The sequence below is a fragment of the Papio anubis genome, chromosome 7 (assembly GCF_008728515.1).
Source record: "Papio anubis isolate 15944 chromosome 7, Panubis1.0, whole genome shotgun sequence".
Lineage (NCBI taxonomy): Eukaryota > Metazoa > Chordata > Mammalia > Primates > Cercopithecidae > Papio > Papio anubis.
Genome location: NC_044982.1, coordinates 31,499,641 through 31,525,905, shown reverse-complemented (window position 1 = coordinate 31,525,905; position 26,265 = coordinate 31,499,641). Strand labels below are relative to the sequence as shown.

At 43.1% G+C, this 26,265-nt stretch overlaps 1 protein-coding gene across 1 annotated transcript in view; it reads right to left on the bottom strand.

Annotated features, from left to right (window-relative positions):
• TMED10 (transmembrane p24 trafficking protein 10) overlaps positions 1-24,379 on the bottom strand; it is a 43,839-nt gene extending 19,460 nt beyond the window's left edge. Inside the window, exons 1-2 of the mRNA XM_003902066.2 lie at positions 24,087-24,379; positions 1,310-1,421 (exon numbers count right to left, since the gene is read on the bottom strand). Coding sequence (XP_003902115.1) covers positions 1,310-1,421; positions 24,087-24,311 — 337 coding nt within the window. The 5' untranslated portion in view covers positions 24,312-24,379. The remainder of the gene's footprint in view (positions 1-1,309; positions 1,422-24,086) is intronic.
• Positions 24,380-26,265: the final 1,886 nt, after the last annotated feature.

Here is a 26,265-nt window from a genome sequence, read left to right as displayed (position 1 = left end):
CCCAAACAGCTGGGATTACAGGCATGTGCCACCACCACATCCGGCGAATTTTTGTATTTGCAGAGACGGGGTTTTGCCATGTTGGCCAGGCTGGTCTCGAACTCCTGGCCTCAGGTGATCCACCCGCCTCAGCCTCCCAAGTGCTGGGATTACAGGAGTGAGTCACCATGCCTGGCCAGTTTTTTTTGTTGTTGTTGTCGTTGTTTATTTTTTTGAGATGGACTCTCATTCTGTCACTCAGGCTGGAGTGCAGTGACACAATCTTGCTCACTGCAACCTCCACCTCCTGGGTTTAAGTGATTCTCCTGCCTCAGCCTCCCCAGCTAATTTTGTATTTTTAGTAGAGACAGGGTTTTTCCATGTTGGCCAGGCTGGTCTCAAACTCCTAACCTTCAGTGATCTGCCTGCCTTGGCCTCCCAAAGTGCTGGGATTGCAGGCATGAGCCACCATGCCCAGCCTTTTTTTTAAGACTTCATTTTGTTAGAGCAGTTTTCGGTTCACAACAAAACTGAGAGGAAGGCACAAAGATTTCCCATATTCCCTTTCCCCTTACATATGCATAGCTTCCCCCATTATCACCATCTCCCACCAGAGTGGTACATTTGTTACAAATGATGAACCTACATGGACACATCACTATCAACCAAAGTCCATAATTTGCATTAGGATTCACTCTTGGTGTACATTCCAAATGTAATGTTCCGACAACCATATAATGATATGTATCTACTATTACAGTATCATACAGAATATTTTCACTGCCCTAAAAGTTCCCTCTGTTCCACCTATTCAATCTTTCATTCCACTTAGTTGACCTTTTATTTTATTTATTTATTTATTTATTTTTTTGAGACGGAGTCTCGCTGTGTCGCCCAGGCTGGAGTGCAGTGGCCGGATCTCAGCTCACTGCAAGCTCCGCCTCCCGGGTTTACGCCATTCTCCTGCCTCAGCCTCCCGAGTAGCTGGGACTACAGGCACCCGCCACCTCGCCCGGCTAGTTTTTTGTATTTTTTTAGTAGAGACGGGGTTTCACCATGTTCGCCAGGATGGTCTCGATCTCCTGACCTCATGATCCGCCTGTCTCGGCCTCCCAAAGTGCTGGGATTACAGGCTTGAGCCACCGCGCCCGGCCACTAGTTGACCTTTTAAAAGGTGCTCCAAAGACTACAAGGTAACAGGTCTTCAAATCAGAATAAATAAAGAATACAAATGAAACTGGATATTAAGTGCTGACTGTAGTAGTAAGGAGCACTAGTGCACTAGAGTTGGAGAAGATTCTTAATCCAGAGAAACACTCTGATTACTCACCCTTGCTCTCAAAACACACTTCAAACATGTCATAATCTTCAGTGGTAAAGGCAAATTTCCCCTTGGTTGCATCCTCTTTGGAGTAGAGAATATGGCCAGCAGAATCTGTGATCTAAAATAAGAAATGTAGTAAGAATAGGCAGCAAATAACACTCAGAAAGAGAACTTACAGAAACTGGGGAGACAGAGACACTATCTACGAAAGACAATTTATAGTTCTCATTATGATGACTATCTTCCAGCCATCCCCAAAGACAAAAACTGGATTAGAAGATTAAATCCAAATACAGTAAATTTCATTCATTCAAGTAGTCTAATCACATTGCAGGCTAAAATCTGTTGCTGCTATAGATTTCTTACCATACCAAAAAGTTACTCTAGCTAATGCTCCAAGTTACATACACTGGACTTATTGGCAAAAACTCACTTTATAGATGCAGACTAGTATCATTGTGCATAGAGGAACATGTCACAAAAATGAAAGTAGACAATTATCAAAAGCTTATACAAGAGGGACAAAGATACATAAAAACACATTTATTCTATAAAACAAATTTGATAGGGAAGGGGTGTGGGTGGAGAATAAAATTAGGACACACAATACAAGGGCAGCAGGAAAAAAAGCATGCATAGAGAAGATAATCCAGGAGATCTATTCCTGCAAATTTCATGTTAATTATGTCAACAGCTACATAGAGTGGGAACAAAACACAGGAAACAAACAAGAAATTTCTGGCCAGGCATGGTGGCTCATGCCTGTAATCCCAAACTTTGGAACACCAAGGCAGGAGGATCACTTGAGCTCAAGAGTTCAAGACCTGGCTGGGCGCGGTGGCTCACACCTATAATCCCAGCACTTTGGGAGGCCGAGGCGGACAGATCACGAGTTCAAGAGATCGAGACCATCCTGGCTAACCAACATGGAGAAACCTCATCTCTACTAAAAATACAAAAAGTAGCTGGGCATAGTGGCTGGTACATGCCTATAGTACCAGCTGCTCGGGAGGCTGAGGCAGGAGAATCGCTTGAATCTGGGAGGCAGAGGTTGCAGTGGGCCAAGATTGTGCCACTGCACTCCAACCCAGATGACAGAGTGAGATTCCATCTCAAAAAAAAAAGAGTTCAAGACCAACCTGGGCAACATGGCGAAACCCCATCTCTACAAAAATTAGCCAGACATGGTGGTGCGCACCTATAGTCCCAGCTACTGGGGAAGCTTGCTCTGTCACTGCAGCCTGGGTGACAGAGCAAGACCCTGTCTCAAAAAAACAAAAACAAAACAAAAAAAAGGAGAGAAATTTATCCTAAAAAAAAAAAAAAAAAAAAGATATCCTTGGCTTCCATAAATGATTATTCCTTTCTTCTAGATCCTTAGCTTTAGTTCTTCAGACTTAAACTGCTCTATTACCAAAGAACAGCCTATCAGCACAGAAGAAAGGGCATATACTGGAAAGTAAACAGCCACATACAAAGCAAGGGAATTCCACGGTAATTTAACAGCCTGGATCTCAGCCTTCATTTCTAGAGTACGCGGCTGTCTTAGTAGAAAGCATATTTCATCACTTAAGACTGGAAGCTACTTTGCAATGTGGAACACAAAAGTAGTGGCTTCATTACATTAAACTGGATGTTCTAATGCTATTCTTTTAAGGGGAAATTTTAATCAGGAAAATTAAGTAGCACACATTTAAGCTTATATATTTAAAAGTACTTTATAACAGTAGTTATTTCTGAGGGGTGAGACTTTCTCTTTATATTTTTACTTTTTTTTCTTTTTTTTGTGATCTTGGCTCACCACAACCTCTGCCTCCCGGGTTCAAGTGATTCTCCTGCCTCAGCCTCCCGAGTAGCTGGGACTACAGGCACCCACCACCACGCCCAGTTAATTTTTTTGTATTTTTAGTAGAGACAGGGTTTCCCCATGTTGGTCAGGATGGTCTCGATCTCCTGATCTCATGATCCAACCATCTCAGCCTCCCAAAGTGCTGGGGTTACAGGCATGAGCCACCGTGCCTGGCCTTTTTTTCCATTTTTTAAAAAGACATGTAGCCGGGCATGGTGGCTCAGCCAGGTGCAGTGGCTTACGCCTGTAATCCTAGCACTTTGGGAGGCCGAGGCAGGCGGATCACCTGAGATCAGGAGTTTGAGACCAGCCTGGTCAACATGGTGAAACCCTGTCTCTACTAAAAACACACACACAAAAATTAGCCAGGCGTGGTATTGGGCGCCTGTAATCCCAGCTACTTTGGAGGCTGAGGCAGGATAATCACTTGAACCCGGGAGGCGGAAGTTGTGGTGAGCCGAGACCGTGCCACTGCACTTCAGCCTGGGCAACACAGTGAGACTCTGTCTCAAAACAAACAAACAAAAAGACATGTATCACTGGATCACTTATGTTCAAAAATAATAATAAAGCTATTTTATTTTGGAAAAAATTGATAATAAAGAAAAGTTATCACTACTAGATAAATTTGAAATGATAGATCAACTAAAAAAAGTTTTATGGCACATCTAAATTCCCTAATAAACAGTAGTTAGTATTAGTCAACTGTCTTCTGCCATCTAGCACCATTTACTAATTTGGCAACCTTTTAAATTTATTTTTATTATTTATTTATTTTTGAGACAGTCTCGCTCTGTTACCCAGGCTGGAGTGCAGTGGTGCGATCTCGGCTCACTGCAACCTCCGCCTCCTGGGTTCAAGCGATTCTCCTGCCTCAGATTACAGGCCCATGCCACCACGCGTGGCTAATTTTTTGTATTTTTAGTAGAGACGGGGTTTCACTGTGTTAGCCAGGATGGTCCTCATCTCCTGACCTTGTGATCCACCCACCTTGGCCTCCAAAAGTGCTGGGATTACAGGCGTAAGCCACCGCACCTGGCCTTTTTTTTTTTTTTTTTGAGACAGTCTCTTTGTGTCACTCAGGCTAGAGTGCAGTGGCGCAATCTACCCTCACTGCAACCTCTGCCTTCCAGATTCAAGTGATTCTCCTACCTCAGCCTCCCAAGTTGCTGGGACTACAGGCATGTGTCCCCACGCCCGGCTAATTTTTATGTTTTCAGTAGAGATGGGGTTTCACCATATTGGCCAGGCTGGTCTCGAACTCCTGACCTCAAGTGATCCACCTGCCTTGGCCTCCCAAACTGCTGGGATTACAGGTGTGAGCCACCACGCCTGGCCTAATTTGTCAAACATTTAAGATACCTAGACCTGTGCTGGTCACTGGGATACAAGTATGAGTAAGATAGTTCCTGTCTTCAAAGGGCTTATGAGTCTAAATGAGGCGAGGAGGGTGATAAGAAATGAGATGCCTTCATAGTGGTTTCGATTTGCACTTGCCTGATGGTTAGCGATACTGGGGAACTTTTAATGTATTTGTTAGACATTTGTATGGGGTGATAAAATATGTTAATTAGCTTGATTGTGGCATTCACTTCACAATGTATATGTATACCAAAACATCACATTATATATCTTGAATATAAACAATTTTTATTTGTCAATTATACCTCAATAAAGCTAAGAGAGAGCGTTTCACTGCAATGTACAAGGCATGCTACCAGAGGTATGCGCAAGTGCCATGGGATTATGGAGGGTCAGGGAGTGTATCTAGGAGTGGGTAACACGTGAGCTGAATCCTAAAGGATGAATTTCAATCAAGGGAAAGAGGGGTAAAGACATTCAGGGTAGAAGAGACAGCAAATATGAAGGTCTGGGTTCAGAAAAACATAAACAAAAATATGGTATTATCATATTACTAATAGCTAGTATTTACTGAAGACTTACTAAGTGTCAAATACTGTGTTGCTGCTTTATAAGCATTTTAAATTTAATCCTCACTATAACTCTACTGGCAAGAATTACTGCCCCCATGTTTCATGGGAGGAAACTGAGGCCCGGAAAGGTTAAGTGCCTGGAGAGGTACTGGCCCGATCATGTAGAACTAGAGTAGCATGCTAAGGAGTTTAAGCTTCATTTAGTACAAAGTGGAAAGGCAATAAGGAATTTGAAACAGAATGATGTGAGTCAATGTACAGTTCAGAAAGGTGAAGCTACCAGTACTATGGAGACAGACGAGAGAGAGACAACCCTAGAGATAAGAAGGTGGGCTGGGACACTATTCCAGTACTCCAGCCAAGAAAGGAGAAGGGCCTTCAGTATAGAGAGGGGACAGATTTTATTTAATTAAAATAATTTTAAATTTTATTTAATTTTTTAAAGTTTATTAAATTGTATTTAATTAAACAATTTTATTTAATTAAAAAAATTTTAGTAACCCATGAACTGAAGAGTTTGAGGGATTTTAAAGAGGTAGAGTCTACAGGACAAAACCAAAAAGTAAATGCCCACAGAGATCAAGTGAGAAACATACTGATACTGGACCAGCACAAGCCATACATAGCAAACTAGAAAAGATGGCCTGTGTCATAGGAAAAGCCAGTGACTGCCATGGCACTCCAGGTTTTCAGATCATCCAGTTTTTCAAGAGAAGGTAGATATTTTAACTTTTATTTGAAATCTCCTAATTTTAAAATATTTACAAGCAATCCCAACATTTGAAAAACTACCTCAGGCCGGGCACAGTGGCTCACACCTATAATCCCTGCACTTTGGGAGGCCAAGGCGGGTGGACCATGAGGTCAAGAGATCAAGACCATCCTACCCTGCCTCTACTAAAAATACAAAAATTAGCTGGGCGTGGTGGTGCACGCCTGTAGTCCCAGCTACTTGGGAGGCTGAGGCAGGAGAATCACTTGAACCCCGGAGACAGAGGTTGTGGTGAGCCGCGATCGCGCCATTGCACTCCAGCCTGGGCAACAAGAGTGAAATTCCATCTCAAAATAAATAAATAAATAAAGTACTTTAGAACCTTGGATACACACATATAAGTCAAAAAGGTCTGAGAACTAACCATCACAAAGTAATGTGTAGTCATCAGTATGATGCCTCTCTTCCTTTCTTCAGAATCAGTTGACCCACAAAGATACTCACTTACCCAAGATTCTCACTTCATAAAGCATAAAGACAAAATTTAAGAGCAAAGAAGAAGTTCAAAAAGGTAGACAGCAGGAATAACAGATTTTTCACATTCCAAGCCAATCTAGAAACCCTAATTTGGATTTGGACTTTTTTCCTATGAATAAAGTTGCAGACAAATAGAACTTGGGTAACATGACTTTCCAGATTTGCTCATTGCATTGGCTTAATTCTGAAGGAAGAAGTTAATTAAGAATTACAGGTTGCTGAAAATGTCTAAATGTAAGTAAAACTGGTAGAGGACAGCCTGGAATAAGCATCAAGGTGAAAGTACTGAAAAGAGTCATCACAGATTTCATCATCTCCATGCTAAGGCAAGGAAACAGACTAAGTCATTGGCCTAGGACAAACAACTGAATTTAACAGTGCTTGCAGGATTTGGCACACATTTGCCCAACCACTTTATTTCCTGGAAGAATAGATTGGTTCCTCCAAGATATGAACAGTGTCCTTCAAAAACTTTTTTTTCTTTTAAGGAGAGGAGTCTCTCTACATCATAAAGAGCTTAAATGCAGGTCATAAAACTCTTAAGGCATTGCTAAAAGTATCTTACAAAATGAATTAAGAAATCTGCTATGTTTTTCTGAGACTCCAGGAAAATCACATCTCCAACTGGTACTCCAAAGGGGTAAATACTATTTAAATTGTCCTCTACCACACTGTACTGAGGAACTGCAATCACAGAAGAACCATTTGCATTGTCTCTTCTATGACATCCGAAGAACATTAAAGACTCATTTTAAAGCAAAAACTGAAATTCATTTCAAGAGGCTGAAGGCAAAGGGCGCACCACTGCAGCCTGCACCTTTTATCAACACGAAATTTACCTCCCAGAAATAGTGTGTGATGATGCTGGAAGTTCCCCCAGGGCCTCCACATGTCTACACTCCCTATAACCTTCAGATGACACAACTACACGAGGGAATTTATCCGGATATTTGGAAATCCAGGCAGGCAACCTGACAACTGAACTTTCAGGTGGGGCTCACTCATATGGACTGTGTGGGCATTCTAAAACATCTCAGGATTTTTCTGAAAATCAGTGGGTTTCCTATCTAGTTCATATAACTTTGTAGTTATTTAGGAGCCAAGACATTAGTCTTAAAGAAAAACAAAACAAAACAAAAATCATATCTCCCAACCCCAACATCATTACATAAACCAGGTAGCTAAAATTAGGGAATAGGAAACTGGGCCAAGCTCAATGACTAACCAGAGCCAGCAAAGTCTAATAGGCTAAAATGATAGCTTAATTTCCTTTAATTAAAATGTTCTAATTATAGATCACCTTAAAAGGCCATCTGGTTTCTCAAGAATTGAGAGGTTTTTTTTTCTTCGTAAACTGTCCTAGAGAACCACCTTGGTGAATCAATAACTGCTACTTTTACCTACTATAACAGCAAGACCTTAAAAGGATTATTTTCTTCCCTTTTAACAATAGATACTTATAATAATAATCATAAAGTTCTTTAATTAAACAAAGGTAATACCAAGCTATAAAATTTGCCCATGTGACATCAAGGAATGGGAATAAAGATCTGTTTCTAGATGTCACCTTCTGAAGAAAAGTAAACCAAAGTTCACAACTTAAAAAGCAGGGGGGATGGGCATGGTGGCTCACATCTGTAATCCCAGCACTTCGGGAGGCCAAGGCAGGCGGGTCATTTGAGGTCAGGAGTTTGAGACCAGCTTGACCAACATGGCAAAACCCTGTCTCTGCTAAAAATAAAAAATTAGCCAGGCATGGTGGCAGGTGCGTGTAATCCCAGCTGCTCAGAAGGCTGAGGCAGGAGAATCGCTTGAACCTGGGAGGCGGAGGTTGCAGTGAGCCAAGATCGTGCCACTGCACTCCAGCCTGGGTGACAAAGCTAGACTCCATCTCAAAAAAAAAAAGGAAAAAAAAGTGTTAATTTTATATGCAGAGTAGGTGATGTCAAGAATATGTGAATACTCACACTGAGCCTGTGAGAAGTGAGAAAACAGGTAACTGGGAAGATAAACTCATTTAAAATTGGATTTTCTTGGACCATGCTAGGCAGTGGCTGGAAACAGATTTTTGAGCAGGTCCTGCTACTGAAATTGCTCTCATTCCTTTACCAAACATTCAAAATAAAACTTTAAAAGGATCTATAAGTAGCTTAGGTCAATAAGGCAATTAGGAATAAAATGAAATAGAGTTCACCTGAGGGAAGAAATAAGTCTTATCAATAACCTGAATTGAGCAAATGATAACTGTATAATAAATTTGGTTCTAAGCTTTCTGGAAGCCAAAATTAAAAGACTAAAGAGACATCATTTGTTTTCTGATGAAAGCTCACAAATTTATCTCAGGGACAATTTTCCTGGAAGTAACCACGAACAACCATTTATCAGGAAGGTCCTTGTAGAAGGACTGTAACTAACAGACTTCATTTTCAACCATGATCTCGCTAAAGATACAAGCACAGTTCAAATGAGTTCTTTTAGTGAACCTCCCTAACAATGAATGACCTGATCTAATGCAGAGGTGAGACCTGGTTCTCTGCCCTGCCCCTAAGCACTACATTTCTCCCCATCCTAGCCCACTCTGGCTGCTCACAGAATTCCAGCCTTACTCTAGAGTTGCAGGAAGGATGGGACTACTTTTGGCCACTTGCTAGCACGACTGAGTTTAAAAAGAAAAAAAAAAACAGTACCAGAAAAAGATGCCTTAAAAATAACACTATCCACCCAGACTTAATTCCCTTCTCCAATAAAAGCAACCAGGGCTCCTTGGATAAATGATCCTAAGACTGAGGAAGGAAATGTACAAAATGAGCCTGGAGCATCTTATAGTGCCAGAAAGTAAGAAAGTGCTCAAAAACAAAAACCAGAGGTCGAGGGGGGGCAGATCATTTAAGGTCAGGAGTTCAAGACCAGCCTGGCCAACATGGAGGTACCCCATCTCTATTAAAAATACAAAAATTAGCCAGGTATGGTGGCACGCACCTGTAATTGCAGCTACTTGGGAAGCTGAGGCATGAGAATCACTTGAACCCGGGAGGCAGAGGTTGCAGTGGGAGGAGATTGTGCCACTGCACTCCAGCATGGGTGACAGAGCGAGCCCCCATCTCAAAACAAACAAACAAACAAAAATCAAAATCCAAAAAATACAAGAATGAGGGTATGTCGAAGGGAAACAGGAGCCTAAAGAGCTCCCAACAGCTAAAGCTGAAACAATTAGGGCAATAAAATACAGTACTGATTTATAATCCAAAGTATACAGTAAACATCCATGAATCTACACTTACATATAAATGACTGATTAAATAAATAAATAAGGAAGAGAGACAAATCTTCCGTGAAGATTCTCAAATAAATTATGTAGGCACCCGTAAGGAGTGTGAAGCATAATTCCCCACTCCTTAAGTGTGGGCTACATAAAGTGACTTCCTTCTAAAGAACACAGTATAGAAAGGGGGAAAAAAGAGTAACTCTGTAGTGGACTGACCAAAACATCATTAAGGGGGAAAAAAGGAAAGAAAAGAATAATTGTATAGTGAAGAAACCTGACAAACACTAATTCATCCAAATGATCAGCAGCAGTATCAGCGGTGACAAATCATGCTGATACCATGTGATGAAAATGACACTTTACAAGTGAATCATGGTTTTGACAAGAAAAAAAAAATGACACTTTATCTCTATGGTCTTCCTCCCCAAAACCCATAACCTCAGCTTATCGTGAGAAAAACATCTGACAAATGCTCAATAGAGGGCATCCTACAAAATAGTTGGCCAGGGTCCTCAAAACACACGAGGTCCGCCAGGCCCACTGGCTCACACCTTGTAATCCCAGCACTTTAGGAGGCCAAAGGGAGAGGATCACTTGAGTCTAGGAATTTGAGACCAGCCTGGGCAACACAGGAAGACCCTGCCTCTACAAATAATTAAAAAAAAAAAAAAAAAAAAATTAGTTGGGTGTGGTCCCAGCTACTCAGAAGGCTGAGGCAGGAGGACTGCCCGATCCCAGGAGGTCAAGGCTGCAGTGAGTTGTGATCATGTCATTGCACTTCAGCCTGGGTGACAGAGCAAGACCCAGTCTCAAAACAAACACACAAACAAAAAACTCACAGGCAAGGCGCAGTAATTCACGCCTGTAATCCCAGTACTTTGGGAGGCCGAGGCGGGCAGATCACTTGAGGTCAGGAGTTTGAGACCATCCTAGCTAACACAGTGAAACCCCGTCTCTACTAAATATACAAAAACTAGCCAAGCATGGTGGCACGCGCCTGTAGTCCCAGCTACTCAGGCAGCTGGGACAGCAGAGTCACTTGAACCCAGGAGGCAGAGGTTGCAGTGAGCCGAGATCGTGCCACTGCACTCCAGCCTGGGTGACAGAGTGAGACTCCGTCTCAAAAAAAAAAAAAAAGAACGGAAACAGGAATATCTAGCCTTTTCTCTCTCTCAGAGACCGTACAACATAGTACTTTTAAGATGGAAGGTTCTAGAGTCAGACTTTCTGGTCTGTGCTCAAATCACAGGCATGCCGTTTACCAGCTGTGAACACTTGGGCATGTTCCTTAACTCCTCTACCTCATTTGTAAAATAAGGACAACAGTTGTACATACATCATACGGTTATTGTGAGGATTTTTTTTTTTTTTAGTAGGGTCTCACTGTGTTGCCCAGCTGGTCGTGTACTCCTGGGCTCAAGAGATCCTCTGGTGTCAGCCTCCTGAGTAGCCGGGATTACAAGGACATACCACCATGCCCAGCTACTGTGAGGATTAAATGTTATACAGGTAAACTGCCTGGAACAGTGTTTGTCACATAGCAGGCATTCGAGAGGTGTTATATTATTGTTATAACTGTTTGTTGGTGATAACTCAGAACTCCATAAATATTTAGATCATTAACCATATTTTCTTCCCGTTTTCTTTTGAGACAGAGTTTCGCTCTGTCGTAAAGACTGGAGTAAAGTGGCACTATCTCGGCTCCCTGAAACCTCTGCCTCCTGGGTTCAAGCAATTCTTGTGCCTCAGCCTCCACAGTAGCTGGGACTACAGATGCGTGCCACCATGCCCAGGCCTTTTTTTTTTTTTTTTAGATGGAGACTTGCACTGTTGCTCAGATTGGAGTGCAGTGGCACGATCTCAGCTCACTGCAACCTCCGTCTCCTGGGTTCAAGCGATTCTCCTGCCTCAGCCTCCCCGAGTAGCCGGGACTACAGGTGCATGCCACCAGGCCTGGCTAATTTTTTATTTTTTATTTTTAGTAGAGACAGGGTTTTACCATGTTGGCCAGGCTGGTCTCGAACTCCTGACCTTGTGATCCGCCTGCCTCGGACTCCCAAAGTGCTAGGATTACAGACGTAAGCCACCACGTCTGGCCCATTAACCATATTTTCTGTTTTTTTGTTTGTTTGTTTTTGTTTTTTTTTTTGAGATGGAGTCTCGCTCTGTCACCCAGGCTGGAGTGAACTGGACGATCTCGGCTAACTGCAAACTCCGCCTCCTGGGTTCACGCCATTCTCCTGCCTCAGCCTCCCGAGTAGCTGGACTACAGGCACCCGCCACCATGCCCGGCTAATTTTTTGTATTTTTAGTAGAGACGGGGTTTCACATCGTTAGCCAGGATGGTTTCCATCTCCTGACCTCGTGATCTGCCCGCCTCAGCCTCCCAAAGTGCTGGGATTACAGGCTTGAGCCACCGTGCCTGGCCCATTAACCGTATTTTCTAACCTAAGAGTACTAATGGATGGCAAACTAGATAAATTATGCTATGTTCACTAAATCCAGGGATGATTAGGGCCCAAATGGCTATTGCATGGAAACAAAGAGAAAGGGGTAGTCAGGTACACTCTCAAGGAAGCAGCAGCAAGATTTAGAAAACGAAAGGATACAAAATGCCTAACAAAGCAGATGTTTGATACTTTTAGCTGATAAAAAGAGACAGTAAGGAATCCAAGATGATGCCAGCTTTTCCTGTATGTGGTTTTTAACTTAATAATGAATAAACTACATGAAGAATCCAACATTAGATATGGGGGGAAAAAGAGGATTGAGGCTGCATATATAATTATCTCTACTCTTCACTTCATAAAAATTCACAAGTGAATACTGAGCCAAAGGGTCTATTCCCCTAAGATATAAAAAAGCAGAAAGAACACCAGCTCATTAAAGATGCTATGGTTTTAGATAGAAAAATAGTACCAGAAACACTTTCTTTTTCTTTTCTTTTCTTTTTTTCAGACAGTCTCGCTCTGTTACCCAGGCTGGAATGCAGTGGCGTGATCTTGGCTCACCACAACCTCTGCCTCCCAGGTTCAAGCGATTCTCCTGTCTCAGCCTCCCGAGTAGCTGGCAATACAGGTGGACACCACCACATGTGTTTTTTTTTTTTTTGTTTTTGTTTTTGTTATTTCTTTTTTTTTTTTTTTTTTTGGGGAGGCGGGTCTGGCTGTGTCACCCAGGCTGGAGTGCAGTGGCTGGTCTCGGCTTTCACTGCAAGCTCCGCTCCCAGGCCATTCTCCTGCCTCAGCCTCCGAGTAGCCGGGACTACAGGCCCGCCTGCACGCCAGCTAGTTTTGTATTTTTAGTAGAGGCGGGGTTTCACCATGTTAGCCAGGATGGTCTCGATCTCCTGACCTGGTGATCCGCCCGCCTCGGCCCCCCCAAAGTGCTGGGATTACAGGCTTGAGCCACCGAGCCCGGCCCTCATGGCTAATTTTCATATTTTTAGTAGATATGGGGTTTCACCATGTTGGCCAGGCTGGTCTTGAACTCCTGACCTCATGATCCTCCCGCCTCAGCCTCCCAAAGTGTTGGGATTACAGGCGTGAGCCACCGCGTCCAGCTTCAGAAACACTTTCAAAAGGGACCACTGTATCTCAAAAACGAAAAACATAAACTCTGATGGCTTAGGTGCTATATTTAATGGGCATAAAATGAATTTAAGCTGATCTTTTAAACAAAAGCATGTACAAAGTCTATCAAGTATATTCCTGAAATAAAAGGATCACATCTAGATTTTACCCAGAACAAAGTCAAACTTACCCCCCAAGCAGCACTTGGCAACACTAAATTCTTTCAAATTTCTAGTACAGTTCACTGATAGTATAACATAGTACATAAGTATTGCTTAAGCTAAAATATGATCGAGACTGGGAGGCTTTTTCTAGAAGTGCTGAAAACCAGAAATAGCAAATTTCCAGGCACTGGCATGATAATGGATAGATGCTCTCTTCCTGCTTCTATCAGCATTTGCTACATTAAGTTAACACAGGCAATACGTCATGCTTGACTTGGGGGAGGAGTGGAGGGGAGGAGAAAAGGGGAGAAAGAGGGAGGAAAGGAGGGGAATGAGAACGAAAGACCAGTTGCTGCCCTAACAATACTACTGCGGGGGTGAAGCCAGATCAAATGTTTTTTTTCATACTGTTCCAAAGTTATTTACGGTAAAAACCTCCAGCGTGACCCTTTTATTACGGGCACAAACAAAGCCTTGTTCTTTCTTAACAACTAGTCCCTTGATTTCCCACATTTTATGTTGAACAATGAGGTTGGGAGCACAGGATAAAGCAGATGACATCAACCTCCCTCAAGTCGGAGACTTGTTTGGGAGCCCAAGTTCGGGTCTGTGGCCAGCTGGCTGATCTCACAGAGGGCTCTACTGTCCAGGCTGCCAGACTGTATATGCGTATGGGGGCAATGGCTTAGGATCAAACTACCAGTCAGCAATTCACACAAGAAACAGCATAGAAGTCACTGCATCCCTACTAGGTTACCTTTACATATTTGTTCCACTTTCCTAGAAACCAGACTCAGTCTTCAGAAGTCAGCATAAAGATATGGTGTAGGAATTCCAAACTGGAAGCAGCCCCCTTCTCTAGATCAGTTCAAAACAGAGAAGGCTATAGACAACTGTTTACTGAATAAGAGAGATTTAAATGAAGTAATGTATCCTTTAACTTTTATGGAGAAGGAAGCACAAGGTCAAGTTATAATTAAAAGCTAGGAACTTTGTATGTAGTACAAAAAGAAATTCGATTTATATTATTAAATGTTAATGTACCAATTAGCTTTCTGTACTGAACCATCTATTTATTGACCTGTTTCTAACCCAGTGGACAATAGTCACATTAAATTCATGCTAAAAGGGCCATATTTTTCCCTACAGAAAAAGTCTGGCGTAAGTAAGGGTTCATGGATCGTTATTGATAAAAAGGATGGTTCATTTTGATGACAGAGCAACATGCATCCTATTCCTTTTTTTTTTTTTTTTTGAGACGGAGTCTCACTCTGTCGCCCAGGCTGGAAGTGCAGTGGCGTGATCTTGGCTCACTGCAACCTTCGCCTCCCGGGTACAAGCAACTCTCCTGCCTCAGCCTCCTGAGTAGCTGGGACTACAGGCGCACACCACCACGCCTGGCTAATTTTTGTATTTTTAGTAGAGACAGAGTTTTACCCTGTTGGCCAGGATGGTCTCATTCTCCCGACCTCGTGATCCACCCACCTCGGCTTCCCAAAGTGCTGGGATTACAGGTGTGAGCCACCGCACCCAGCCGAAGCATCCTACTGTTTCTCCTTGTCAGCACAGTACAGACCTCAGTACAAATACCAGTAATAAAAAAGCTGAAATACAGTAATTCCAAACAAAATAATCTGAAAACTATAGCATATATACCATCTTTTCCTTCCTTCCTCCCTCCCCTGCCTCTTCTCCCCTCTGCCTCTCTCTCTTTCTCCTCCGCACCCCCCACCCCACCACCGCCCTTCTCTACTCCCTCCTCCCTCTCCTCCCTCTCCTCATGCCTGGCCTGTAGTATCTTTTCATACAGTTTTTGGTGAGGGAAAAAAGAAGTTATAAGCCAATAGTTTCCCAACTGCCGAGTTACTTCTTCATAATTTTTAGGCTTGAGTTGTGGTAGGCCTATGACTCAAGGCTGAACTCTTTAAGGGATCTGTTTGGCTTTCTTATCTACAAGCTAGTTGGGAAGGACTGAAATCATAACTGGGTATAAGATCCAAATTTTCAGCCAGGTGCAGGGGTTCACGCCTATAATCTCAGTGCTTTGGGAGGTAGAGGTGGGAGGATCACTTGAGGCCAGGAGTTTAAGATTGCAGCGAGCTATGATCATGCCATTGCACTCCAGCCAGAGCAAAATAATAATAAAAATATTACCCAAATTTTTGAGTCCCTACAACAGGCTTTTATTATGGACCTGAAGTAATGGGGGAAACTTCTACATTCACTGTAAATGATGAGTTGATACTTCCTGCTTCAATTATGTGGAGCGAAGTCTTTATACCTGACACTAGTTAGCTTGATTTAGCCTCACTTTGTGAAATGAGTAGGAAAGTATGGAATAAACTCAGTTTGGAAATCTTAACACAAAATACATCTCAACATAGGCCTGAAGTAGAAATCTTTGCAGGAGAGGACCACCCATCATTTCAATCCATTTCTCTCTCTCTCTTCAGAAAGGCCTCCCCTGACCACTCAAACACCCTTTAACCCATCAGTCACCCCCTGCTCCCTAGTGCCTGAACTTTCATTATAGTGCTCATCACTACCTGAAATTCTATTCTTTTAACTTGTCTTTTGTCTTTGTTCCCCACGAGAGCTCGAGCACCTTGCCCCCTGTTTATCCCCATATTCTCAGCCAGGTCTGACACATACTAAATATTAAATAAATATTTGTTGAATGAATGAAAGAATCACAAACTACTCATAATTCCTCTCATTAAAATACTCCATATCTAGTTATTTCAATGACATATAGCACGAGGGGCTCTGAGGAGTAATTCAATTTTCATTCGATACAGAAGAAAGAAAAGAGTACTAACATCTATGGAGCGCCATAATGGGCCCTGCACAATGAAAACCTCACCCATCTCAATCAGTCCTTCTAACAAGTTTATGAGCTCTACGATTCCTGTATTACAGAAACAGGACCAGAGAAGAAGGGCTAAGTAATCCTTGCAAGACCCACATACCCTTTAAGTGGTGGAGCTGCTAGGATCTGAACCAAATCTATCTTACTTCAGATCTAGTCTCTACTATACCACAAGGCTTCTCAAGAAGACTAATATGTTTAACTCAGTTATACAACAATGTGTATGTTAAACTAAAGACACAAAGATGAGTAAGACATTAAACAGCTCACAAAGTAAACACCACACTATGTGAAAAGTGCCATGTAAAACAGGATGTAATGGTATATATACTACAGTATCTTTTCCTACAGCTTTTGGTGAGGGGGAAAAAAGTTATAAGCCAATGGGGCACACATAGGGGACACAGAAAGTCAAACACTGATCCAGATTAAGAGAACATTATATTCAAAGAACTGTAAGGTGTTCAGTATAGCTAGAGTCAGAGTGGGAGGAAGGAAATAAAGAGAATGGAAGAGGGAAAGATCAGAGATGAGGCAAGGACAGTGCTTGTTCATGTGTTCACTAATTCCTTAGGATGAAGTCCTACTATGTGCCAGGCCTTATATTAGACAAGCATTGCAATGATGAATGAAACCTAGTCTCTGTTCAAGCAGCTTATAGTTTATCCCAGGACATGGGCAAATACACAACTGCAACACAGAGTGGTACATGATAACATAGGTGCATTCACTGGATACTAAGATTTTCCTAGATAGAAAGAAGGTTAATCAGACAGATTACCAAGGCATTACATTCAGAGACCCTTATAAGAAAGACTGCCTCAAGCCGGGCACAGTGGCTCACGCCTGTAATCACAGCACTTTGGGAGACAGGCGGATCACCTGAGGTCAGGAGTTTGACACCAGTCTGGCCAACATTGTCAAACCCCGTCTCTACTAAAAATACTAAAATTAGCCAGGAGTAGTGGTACGCACCTGTAATGCCAGCTACTTGGGAGGCTGAGGCAGGAGAATTGCTTGAACCTGGGAGGCAGAGGTTGCAATGAGCCAAGATCATACCATTGCACTTCGGCCTGGGCAAAAAGAGTGCAACTCCATCTCAAAAAAAAAAAAGACTGCCTCATTCAGCACAACCACCAAATGCTAAGCTCAGCTGGCCAGGTTCTGCACCAGTCTCCAGTTCTTATCCTATCTCAAATTAAACCACGGCTGTCTCAAATTAAACCACCAAGGGTGGAAAAGTGACCAAAGACAAAACAATCCATTGGCTGACCTGAGACCTAGAATGTGGCCTAGCATATGAAAAGGAGCTCTGGCACTCAGGAGTTGCACTTCAGGAGCTAAAATGATGCATAGAGAGAATCCCTGAAGCAGTCATCAAAATATAAGAAAAAGTGGCGGCCAGACGCAGTGGCTCATGCCTGTAATCCCAGCACTTTGGGAGGCTGAGGTGGGAGGATCATGAGGTCAGGAGATTGAGACCATCCTGGCTAACATGGTGAAAACCCGTCTCTACTAAAAATACAAAAAGTTAGCCAGGCATGGTGGCGGGTGCCTGTAGTCCCAGCTACTCGGGAGGCTCAGGCAGGAGAATGATGTGAACCCGGGAGGCAGAGCTTGCAGTGATCGCGCCACTGCACTCCAGCCTGGGTGACAGAGCGAGACTCTGTCTCAAAAAAAAAAAAAAAAAGAAAAAGTGGAACTAAGTGAACGGACACTATGAAAAAGACTGAGAGCAGCTATGGGCTGAATCTGCTCACAAATGTGTTCTGTGGCTTGCATGGTATATTACATTTTCAAAAATGACACCTAGTTTGTGGTCTCCAAATACCAATTCCCACAAAAAGGAACCAGAATTCCTCAGAGAAACAGTTGTTCTGAGGTCAGGGGATAGACATATACAAAATAAGCCTAGAATACTTTGTCGTGCCAGAAAACAAGGATGCTCTCAAAACCTAACAGGATTATATCGAAAAAATACAGGAGCCAACATGAAGGAACCAAAGGGACAAATTGGGCATAAAGAATGGAAACAACTGCCTAAAACACAATGACTCTAAAAGTTGAAACAAACAATTAAAAAGAGTTCAGTAAAATACTTTTAAAAAAACCCCAAAAACTCTTGGACAACAATGAAAATGACAAGGGCAACAATCTCTTAATCTGACAATTATCAATTAGAATAAATTCTGCATTTATCCTACCAACAATGAATGATAAATTTTAGGGTAATCAGATGATATTAATTCCTTAAGAATAATTTCAGCTAATAAATATGGAAGGAGTAACAGAATTAGAAAATCATCATTTCACAACCTTAATGAAATAATAAATTCACACAGTAGTCATCAGCAGATTCCCAAGTGAAAGGTTAATGGGAAACTTTACAATGAAGGCTTCAGGCTATTACCAGGGAGAAAAATGCCTCCCCCACACAAAGATGTCCACATCCTAATCCCTAGAACCCATGAATGTGTTATCTCACATGGCAAAAGGGATTGTGCAGATGTGATTAAATCAGATTAAGGGTCTTGAGGTGGAGAAGATTATCACAAGGGTCCTTATAAGAGAACAAGGGAGGCAGGTGAATAAGAGAATGAGATGAGATGATAATAGCCGGGGAGGGAGGGAGGAAGTGAGGGAGAAGGGGTGGTGAGGAACAAAGCAGAGGATGGAAAAGGGAAGGAGAGGGAGAAAGTTAAAGATACTATGCTACTGGCTTTAATTTTTTTTTTTTTTTTTTTTTGAGACAGAGTATGGCTCTGTCACCCAGGCTGGAGTGCTGTGGCACGATCTCGGCTCACTACAATCTCTGCCTCCCAGGTTCAAACGATTCTCCTGCCTCGGTCTCCTGAGTAGCCGGGATTACAGGTGTGCACCACCATGACCAGCTAATTTTTGTATGTTTGGTGAAGACAGGGTTTCACCACGTTGGCCAGGCTGGTCTCAAACTCCTACCCTTCAGTGACTCGCCTGCCATGGCCTCCCAAAATGTTGGGATTATAGGCGAGAGCCACCGCGACCAGCCTGGCTTTATAGATGGAGCAAGGAGATATGAATCAAAGAATACAAGTGGCCTCTAGAAGCTAGAAAGGGCAAGAAAACTGATCCCCATCCCACTATGAAAGTCTTCAGAAGAAACATGGCTCTGCCAAAACCTTGATTTTAGGACTTCTGACCTTCAGAATGATTAAGACAAATCCCTGATGTTTTAGGCCACAAATCTGCGGTAATTTGTTATAGCAACAGGACACTAAGACACACCTTAATCCACTTACCAATCTTAGCAGCTGCAATCAGGGGCACAAAAAGTACTGTGTGTTCCTGCAGTGACACTCTTGACAAAAAGATAAACCTGAATCTGGTTACATCTTTTTTTTTTTTTAAAACACTAAGTTCTGGGCGGGGGGTACATGTGCAGAACGTGCAGGTTTGTTACATAGGTACACATGTGCCATGGTGGTTTGCTGTACCTCTGGTTACATCTTTACAGCTGATTCCTTTTACAAAAAGTACAGGGAAGGACTGGTTAAAAGACACCTCCAGGAAGCAGACAACTCCAAAATGCTGTACATTCTTTTAAGAGCAATTGACTCCAACAATTCAATTGCAAGCGTAAGAAAGGAGATGAGAGGAAGAGGAGATTGCTCTAGATTAGACACTTGGAAGAGACAAATTAACTTTCAAAAGATATTTTTGAGACAAGTGGGATCATACTATATGGACTGGGTATTAAGGATATTAAGGAATCATTGTTCTTTTTTTTTTTTTTTTTTTTTTTTGAGACACAGTCTCACTCTGTAGCCCAGGTAGGAATGCAGTGGCACAATCTTAGCTCACTGCAACCTCCGCCTCCCAGGTTCAAGCAATTCTCCTGCCTCAGCCTCGAGCAGCTGGGATTACGGATGTGTGCCATCACGCCCAGCTAATTTTTTATTTTCAGTAGAGATGGGGTTTCACCGTGTTGGTCAGGCTGGTCTCGAACTCCTGACCTTGTGATTCGCCCGCCTCGGCCCCCCAAAGTGCTGGGATCACAGGCATGAGCCACTATGCCTGGCCATCATTGTTCATTTTGTGAGGTGTGATTAGCCACATAACACTGTGGTTTATATTTTTAAAGAGATGCATGCTGACGTAGGCAGGACGGAAATACATGACATCTGGGATTTACTTTAATACAATTTAGCATGAAATGATATGGTGGAAGCAGTTAAGATGACATGTGTGGAAAGATCCCGATAACTGCTGAATCTAAGTAAAGGGTAGAAAGGTGAACTCACTATACTATTCTCTATAACCCTGAAAACTAATCAATGCTGAAACCAATCTGAACTGGCTGGTGAATTTTTTTTATTTTTAGGGGGCCAAACCATTTTACTGAGGGAAATGCAGTGGCAAAGCAGTAGTGAGAACAAAGATCCATGGCCCTCAGGTGAGCCGGGAGCACCCACGCTCTACAGCGCTGAAACCTGGTTGGTGAAATTTAAGTCAGGAGCTTTCGCATCAAAATCTGGTGTTCCTATTTCATATGAAAAATCAGATGTGGGCTGGGTGCAATGGCTCATGCCTGTAATCCTAGCACTTTGGGAGGCTGCGGTGGGTGCATTACTTGAATCCAGGAGTTCGAGACCAGCCTGGGTAACATGGTGAAACTCCATTTCTGCAAAAAAATTATGAAAACTAGCCGGGCACGGTGGCATGTGCCTGTAATCCCAGTTACTCAGGAGGCTGAGGTAGGAGGATCACCTGGGCCCTGGGGAGGTCGAGGCTGCAGTGAGCCTGTGATGGTGCCACTGCACTCCAGTCTGGGAGGCAGAATGAGAAGGGAGGTGAAGGGAGGTGAAGGGAGGGGAGGGGAGGGGAGGAGAGGAGGGGGAGGAGAAGGGAGGAGAAGGGAGGAGAAGAGGAGAAGAGAGGAGAAGAGAAGAAGAAAAGAGAAGAGAAGCGAAGCGAATCACATGTAGGCCGAAGAATCACATGTGGCAAAAGGGCCCACATGTTTGCACGGCAAGTCTCATCAAGAACTGAGTATTGGTCACCCCTAATTAATAACAGTTTCCACTACGTCCAATTATTCTCCCATTTATCATCACTGTTGTTTCTTTTAAATACCTGGTCCAATTTATTCAATTATATTACCTATTTGGCATTTGGCTGTAGGACCCTTGTAGTTCCATTAAGCTGGTTAGTAGCAAAAGAACAGAGCAGACACAGGAGAGCAACTGAGTGATGGTAAAATGCTAGGGTGTATGCACAAAGTCCTGCTGGGTTTTGTTTTGAGATGGAGTCTTGTTCTGTTGTCCAGGCTGGAGTGCAGTGGCACAGTCTCAGCTCATTGCAGCCACCGCCTCCCAGGTTCTAGTGATTATCCTGCCTCAGCCTCCCAGGTAGCTGGGATTACAGGCACATGCCACCATGCCCAGCTAATTTTTGTATTTTTAGTAGAGACCGGGTTTTACCATGTTGGCCAGGCTGGTCTTGAACTCCTGACCTCAGGTGATCCACCTGCCTCGGCCTCCCAAAGTGTTAGGGTTACAGGCATGAGCCACCAAGCCCGGCCTAAAGTCCTGCTGTTGAGGTCCCTTCACCAGCCCTAGATTCAATGTAATTCCCATAAGGCCATGCTAAACTACATTTCCTGTTATTTAGAGTACTTACTAGAAGCAAGGTAATATGCCTGGCATTCTTGAAAAGATGAATCTGAAAATAGTTCCTACCCTGAGGATACTAACAGTCTAATAAGTAGGTCAAGGCATAAACAAAAACAGTTCAGAAAATAGGTGAGTTCAGGGTACTGTTCAGGGTGGCTCCATGTAGAATGCAAAGTGGGAAGTGACCACACATATAGCTCAGAAACAGATCATGAAGAGCACAACAAAGCATGCTGAGAAATTTAAACTATCAATAAGCAACAGTGAGCCACTGAAGGGCTTTAAAATATAAGAACAAATCAGACAGCAACAGTGGAGATGAGAGCAAGGTCTCTTTCATTGCTGAAATTCCCTGAGTCCATGAACATCCTCTGAAGAATTGGAAGCATGATCTCCAACCCGGGAAACACTATGTCTAAGCTTCTAAAATCATGCCATCACTATTTTCCTGGGTAGAGAGATGTTTGGTACCCAAAGAGAATAATAAAAGGATGGGTCACAGATTAATTGCCCTGAAAATAGTTTATCTCTCCCAAATAAAGTAGAAATAAACTACATGTATTACCACACTACTGGGTTCCACTACTTTAACATAAGAAACGGTCTTATTATATCTGAAACTCTATTAAAAAGTAAAAACGAGGCCGCCGGGCGCAGTGGCTCATGGCTGTAATTCCAGCACTTTGGGAGGCCGAGGCGGGCGGATCACCATCGTGGTCAAGAGATCGAGACCATCCTGGCCAACATGGTGAAACGTCATCTCTACTAAAAACACAAAAATTAGCTGGGTGTGGTGGCGGGTGCCTATAGTCCCAGCTACTCGGAAGGCTGAGGCAGGAGAATCGCTTGAACCCAGGAGGTAGAGGCTGCAGTGAGCTGAGATTGTGCCACTGCACTCCAGCCTGGACGACGGAGCGAGACTCCGTCTCAAAAAAAAAAAAAAAGTAAAAATGTTTCTTACTATTTAGCATAAGAAAAGCAAGCCTCATTGTGTTACAAAGAAATAAAAAAAGACACTTTGCTTATTGTGAATGAATAAAATTACCTAAAATACAACCAAATACTGACAGATATCAAATTATATTAATGTCTCAAAGACCAGGCCAGGCTACTCTTAGCTACAGAATGGGACCAAACTAGTATTATGGTAGTAGTTGTCACCATCCAAGAGCACAGTTGGTATTTACATAAAAGTAGCCAAGTCCAGATTCTGGTATACCAAAGAAAAAGGACTAGAGACTGAGACCATTTGTAACCAATAATAGACTTTAATCAATTACAGAAATTACGAATTTAAAACAAGGAAGGAATAAGGTTGCAGCGCTTTTCCCTCAACATACTTAACTTCCAAACTAAGTAAGAATCTATTCCAACGCAAGGACAGAAAACCAAACACCGCATGTTCTCACTCATAGGTGGGAACTGAACAATGAGAACACTTGGACACAGGACGGGGAACATCACACACCGGGGCCTGTCGTGGGGTGGGGGGATGGGGGAGGGATAACATTAGGAGAAATACCTAATGTAAATGACGAATTAATGGGTGCAGCACACCAACATGGCACATGTATACATATGTAACAAACCTGCACGTTGTGCACATGTACCCTAGAACTTAAAGTATAATAATAATTTTTTAAAAAAGAATCTATTCCATCTGTGACACTAGTTTATTCTACCTGAGTCTCAGTTTCCTCATTTGTAAAATGGGGCTAACAGTACCTATCTACTTCATAGGATAGTGCATGAACCAAATGGTAATATATGCAAAGTAGCACGGTAACTGACACAGCAGATGCTCAATAACATTCTATTAATCACAGCTTTGTCTCCGTTACTTTCCTGCAGGTATCGCGGTATCTTATGATGCCAATTCCCATAAATATTCAACATCCCAACACTTATTTGGAGAACCAAGTTACGGTTCAAGGTATCTGAGACCAAAACTGGTATAGGACGTTGACAACAACCGCTCCAGCTCAGGTGTCACCACACATCCGCCAAAGCCTCGCAGCCCTTCTTGGGGTTCCCAGGCGTTGGTGCCCAGCCCCGCCCCGCTAAAGGCAACCAGCGGGGTGAGGGGGCGGGCTCCACCGCACGTCCTTTGCCCTCCCCAGAGGCGAGAACAACTCACGGGCCTCCGCCCGCCCGACTCCCCCGAACCCGGGCCTCCCCTCGCCTAAGTCTGCAGTCTTCCCTCCCGGCCCCATGTCGCCCAGTGCCGCACCTTGAGGTGGCTGCGCAGGCCGCCAGCGCCCCCAGACTGGTCGGAGATCTCGTACGCGCCAGTCACTAGCAGGTCCTTGTGGATCTCCTCACGGAGGCACTTGCGAGAGTTAATGGGAAGATGGAAGGAGATGGCGAGGACCAAGCTGGGGCAGAGCAGGAACAAAAGCAGCAACGCCAACGGACAACGGCCACGCCGGGCTGGTGGGCCAGACAAACCAGACATGGTGCTGGAGACTCGTTCACCACCCAAGGCCTCTACCGCGCCGGAACCGGGAGGACCCACGTGACTCACCTCTGACCTACTGATGCCGTCCGCGCCATTTTGGAGTCTGGCAAATAGAGAAAGAATCTGTAGCGAATCTTTTGAAAAGGGAAGAAGGGATAGGTACCATGTCAAAACCACAAACTTAAGTGGTTAAAGAAGCTTTAATAGAATACTGTTGCAAAAGTTTTATTTTCGTTGAACTTAGTGACTACTAAGTCGGCCATGGCAAGTATGGGCAGCCCTGGAAGTAATTCTCCTTTAACTTCCGAAAGATGTACCCACGAGTTTAAAGGCGAGTGACACCATAGCAACCAAGCCCCAATAGGAAACAGCCACAAGGCCCTTTGCTGGGCCCGCCCACCGGCCGGCTGGGCGCGCGGGTGGGGAATAAGGCCGAGTCTCCGAGGCTGAGGCGGGTTGCAAGGCACTCTCGGAGTCTTTGACACCTGGATGACACCTGGGGCATTGAGACACTAGAGAGGAAAATTTCGAGGAAAGATTTAAACTTGGCTATTAGCGAGTGTGGACCAGTACCTTAGAGAAGTTGTAGAGGTTACCTGATGAATGTGTGCCGGGCAGACATCCAGTTCATGTCCCAGAGCAGGGTATTTGGGCTGGAGTTAACTGTCTGGCTAACTGAATGTACATGGTGTTATTATTATTATTATTATTGTTATTATTATTTTAGCAAACATTGAATGTCTTCTAACCTATATTCAAAACAAATTTGAATTTGGTATTTAAATTGAATAAAACAACATGTTTTGGTCCAGTCTCAGATGAACATAGTTAAGGGTTTAGCAGATAAGTGTTGTCAGGGAAAGTGAATATGTGTGTCTTGTAAGCTCACAAACACTTTAGGGATCAATTGCAAATAGACAAGCAAATTGACATGGTAATAATTCATACATTCATTCAATGGAGTACCTACTGTGTGCCAGACACTATACTATGCATGTATGTCAACACGTTTATTGATTTAACAAACTATTACTGAGATGCTATCAAATATTCAGAGCTGAAGAATATATGAAAATAAACGGCTGGGCACGGTGGCTCATGCCTGTAATCCCAGCACTTTGGGAGGCCTTGTGACTTTGGATCACAAGGTCAGGAGTTCAAGACCAGCCTGGCCAAGATGGTGAAACCCCATCTCTACTAAAAATACAAAAAAATTAGCCGGGCGTGGTGGCGGGCGCCTGTAATCCCAGCCACTTGGGAGGCTGACGCAGAGAATTGCTCGAACCCGGGAGGCAGAGGTTACAGTGAGCCGAGATGGCGCCACTGCACTCCAGCCTGGGCGACGGAGCGAGACTTGTCTCAAAAAAGAAGGAAAGAAAGAAAATGGAATTGCTTCTTGGCCTTTTGGCTAAGATCAAGCGTAGAAAATAAACGTGGAAGACACAGTAGCCCATGTTGGGAATCATTACCTACTTTGATTAACGTTTATTGAGCATCTTCAGAAATATCCAGAAGATGGACTGTCTGCCCTTAGTAATGTACACGATTGGTGTTTTTTTTTTTAAACTTAGTCCTTTTAGTTATTTTCCTAGAAACGAAATCCCACAAACAAAACAAGAACAAACAAAGAAGCTGTAAAGCATTTACAATTTTGACAAATGCCATACAATAATTATTTTATGAGGTGTCCACTTAGGAACATTTCATTTGATTGTTGTATCACTGATCTAAGATAAGATTGCTAGTCCACACAGTGCATCCTGATAATTTGCATTGGCCTTTTCCCTGCCAATGCAGGGAATCAGTTTAAGCAGTTATCTAATTCATTGTCTACTTGCATTCCTGAGGCTCTGCTGACCAATAGCAAGAGATCTGCAACCCATGAAAAAACTGTGTATGTGTTTTCTTTAAATTTCCATCTTACATTTACATAATAGATAATGCAATTTAA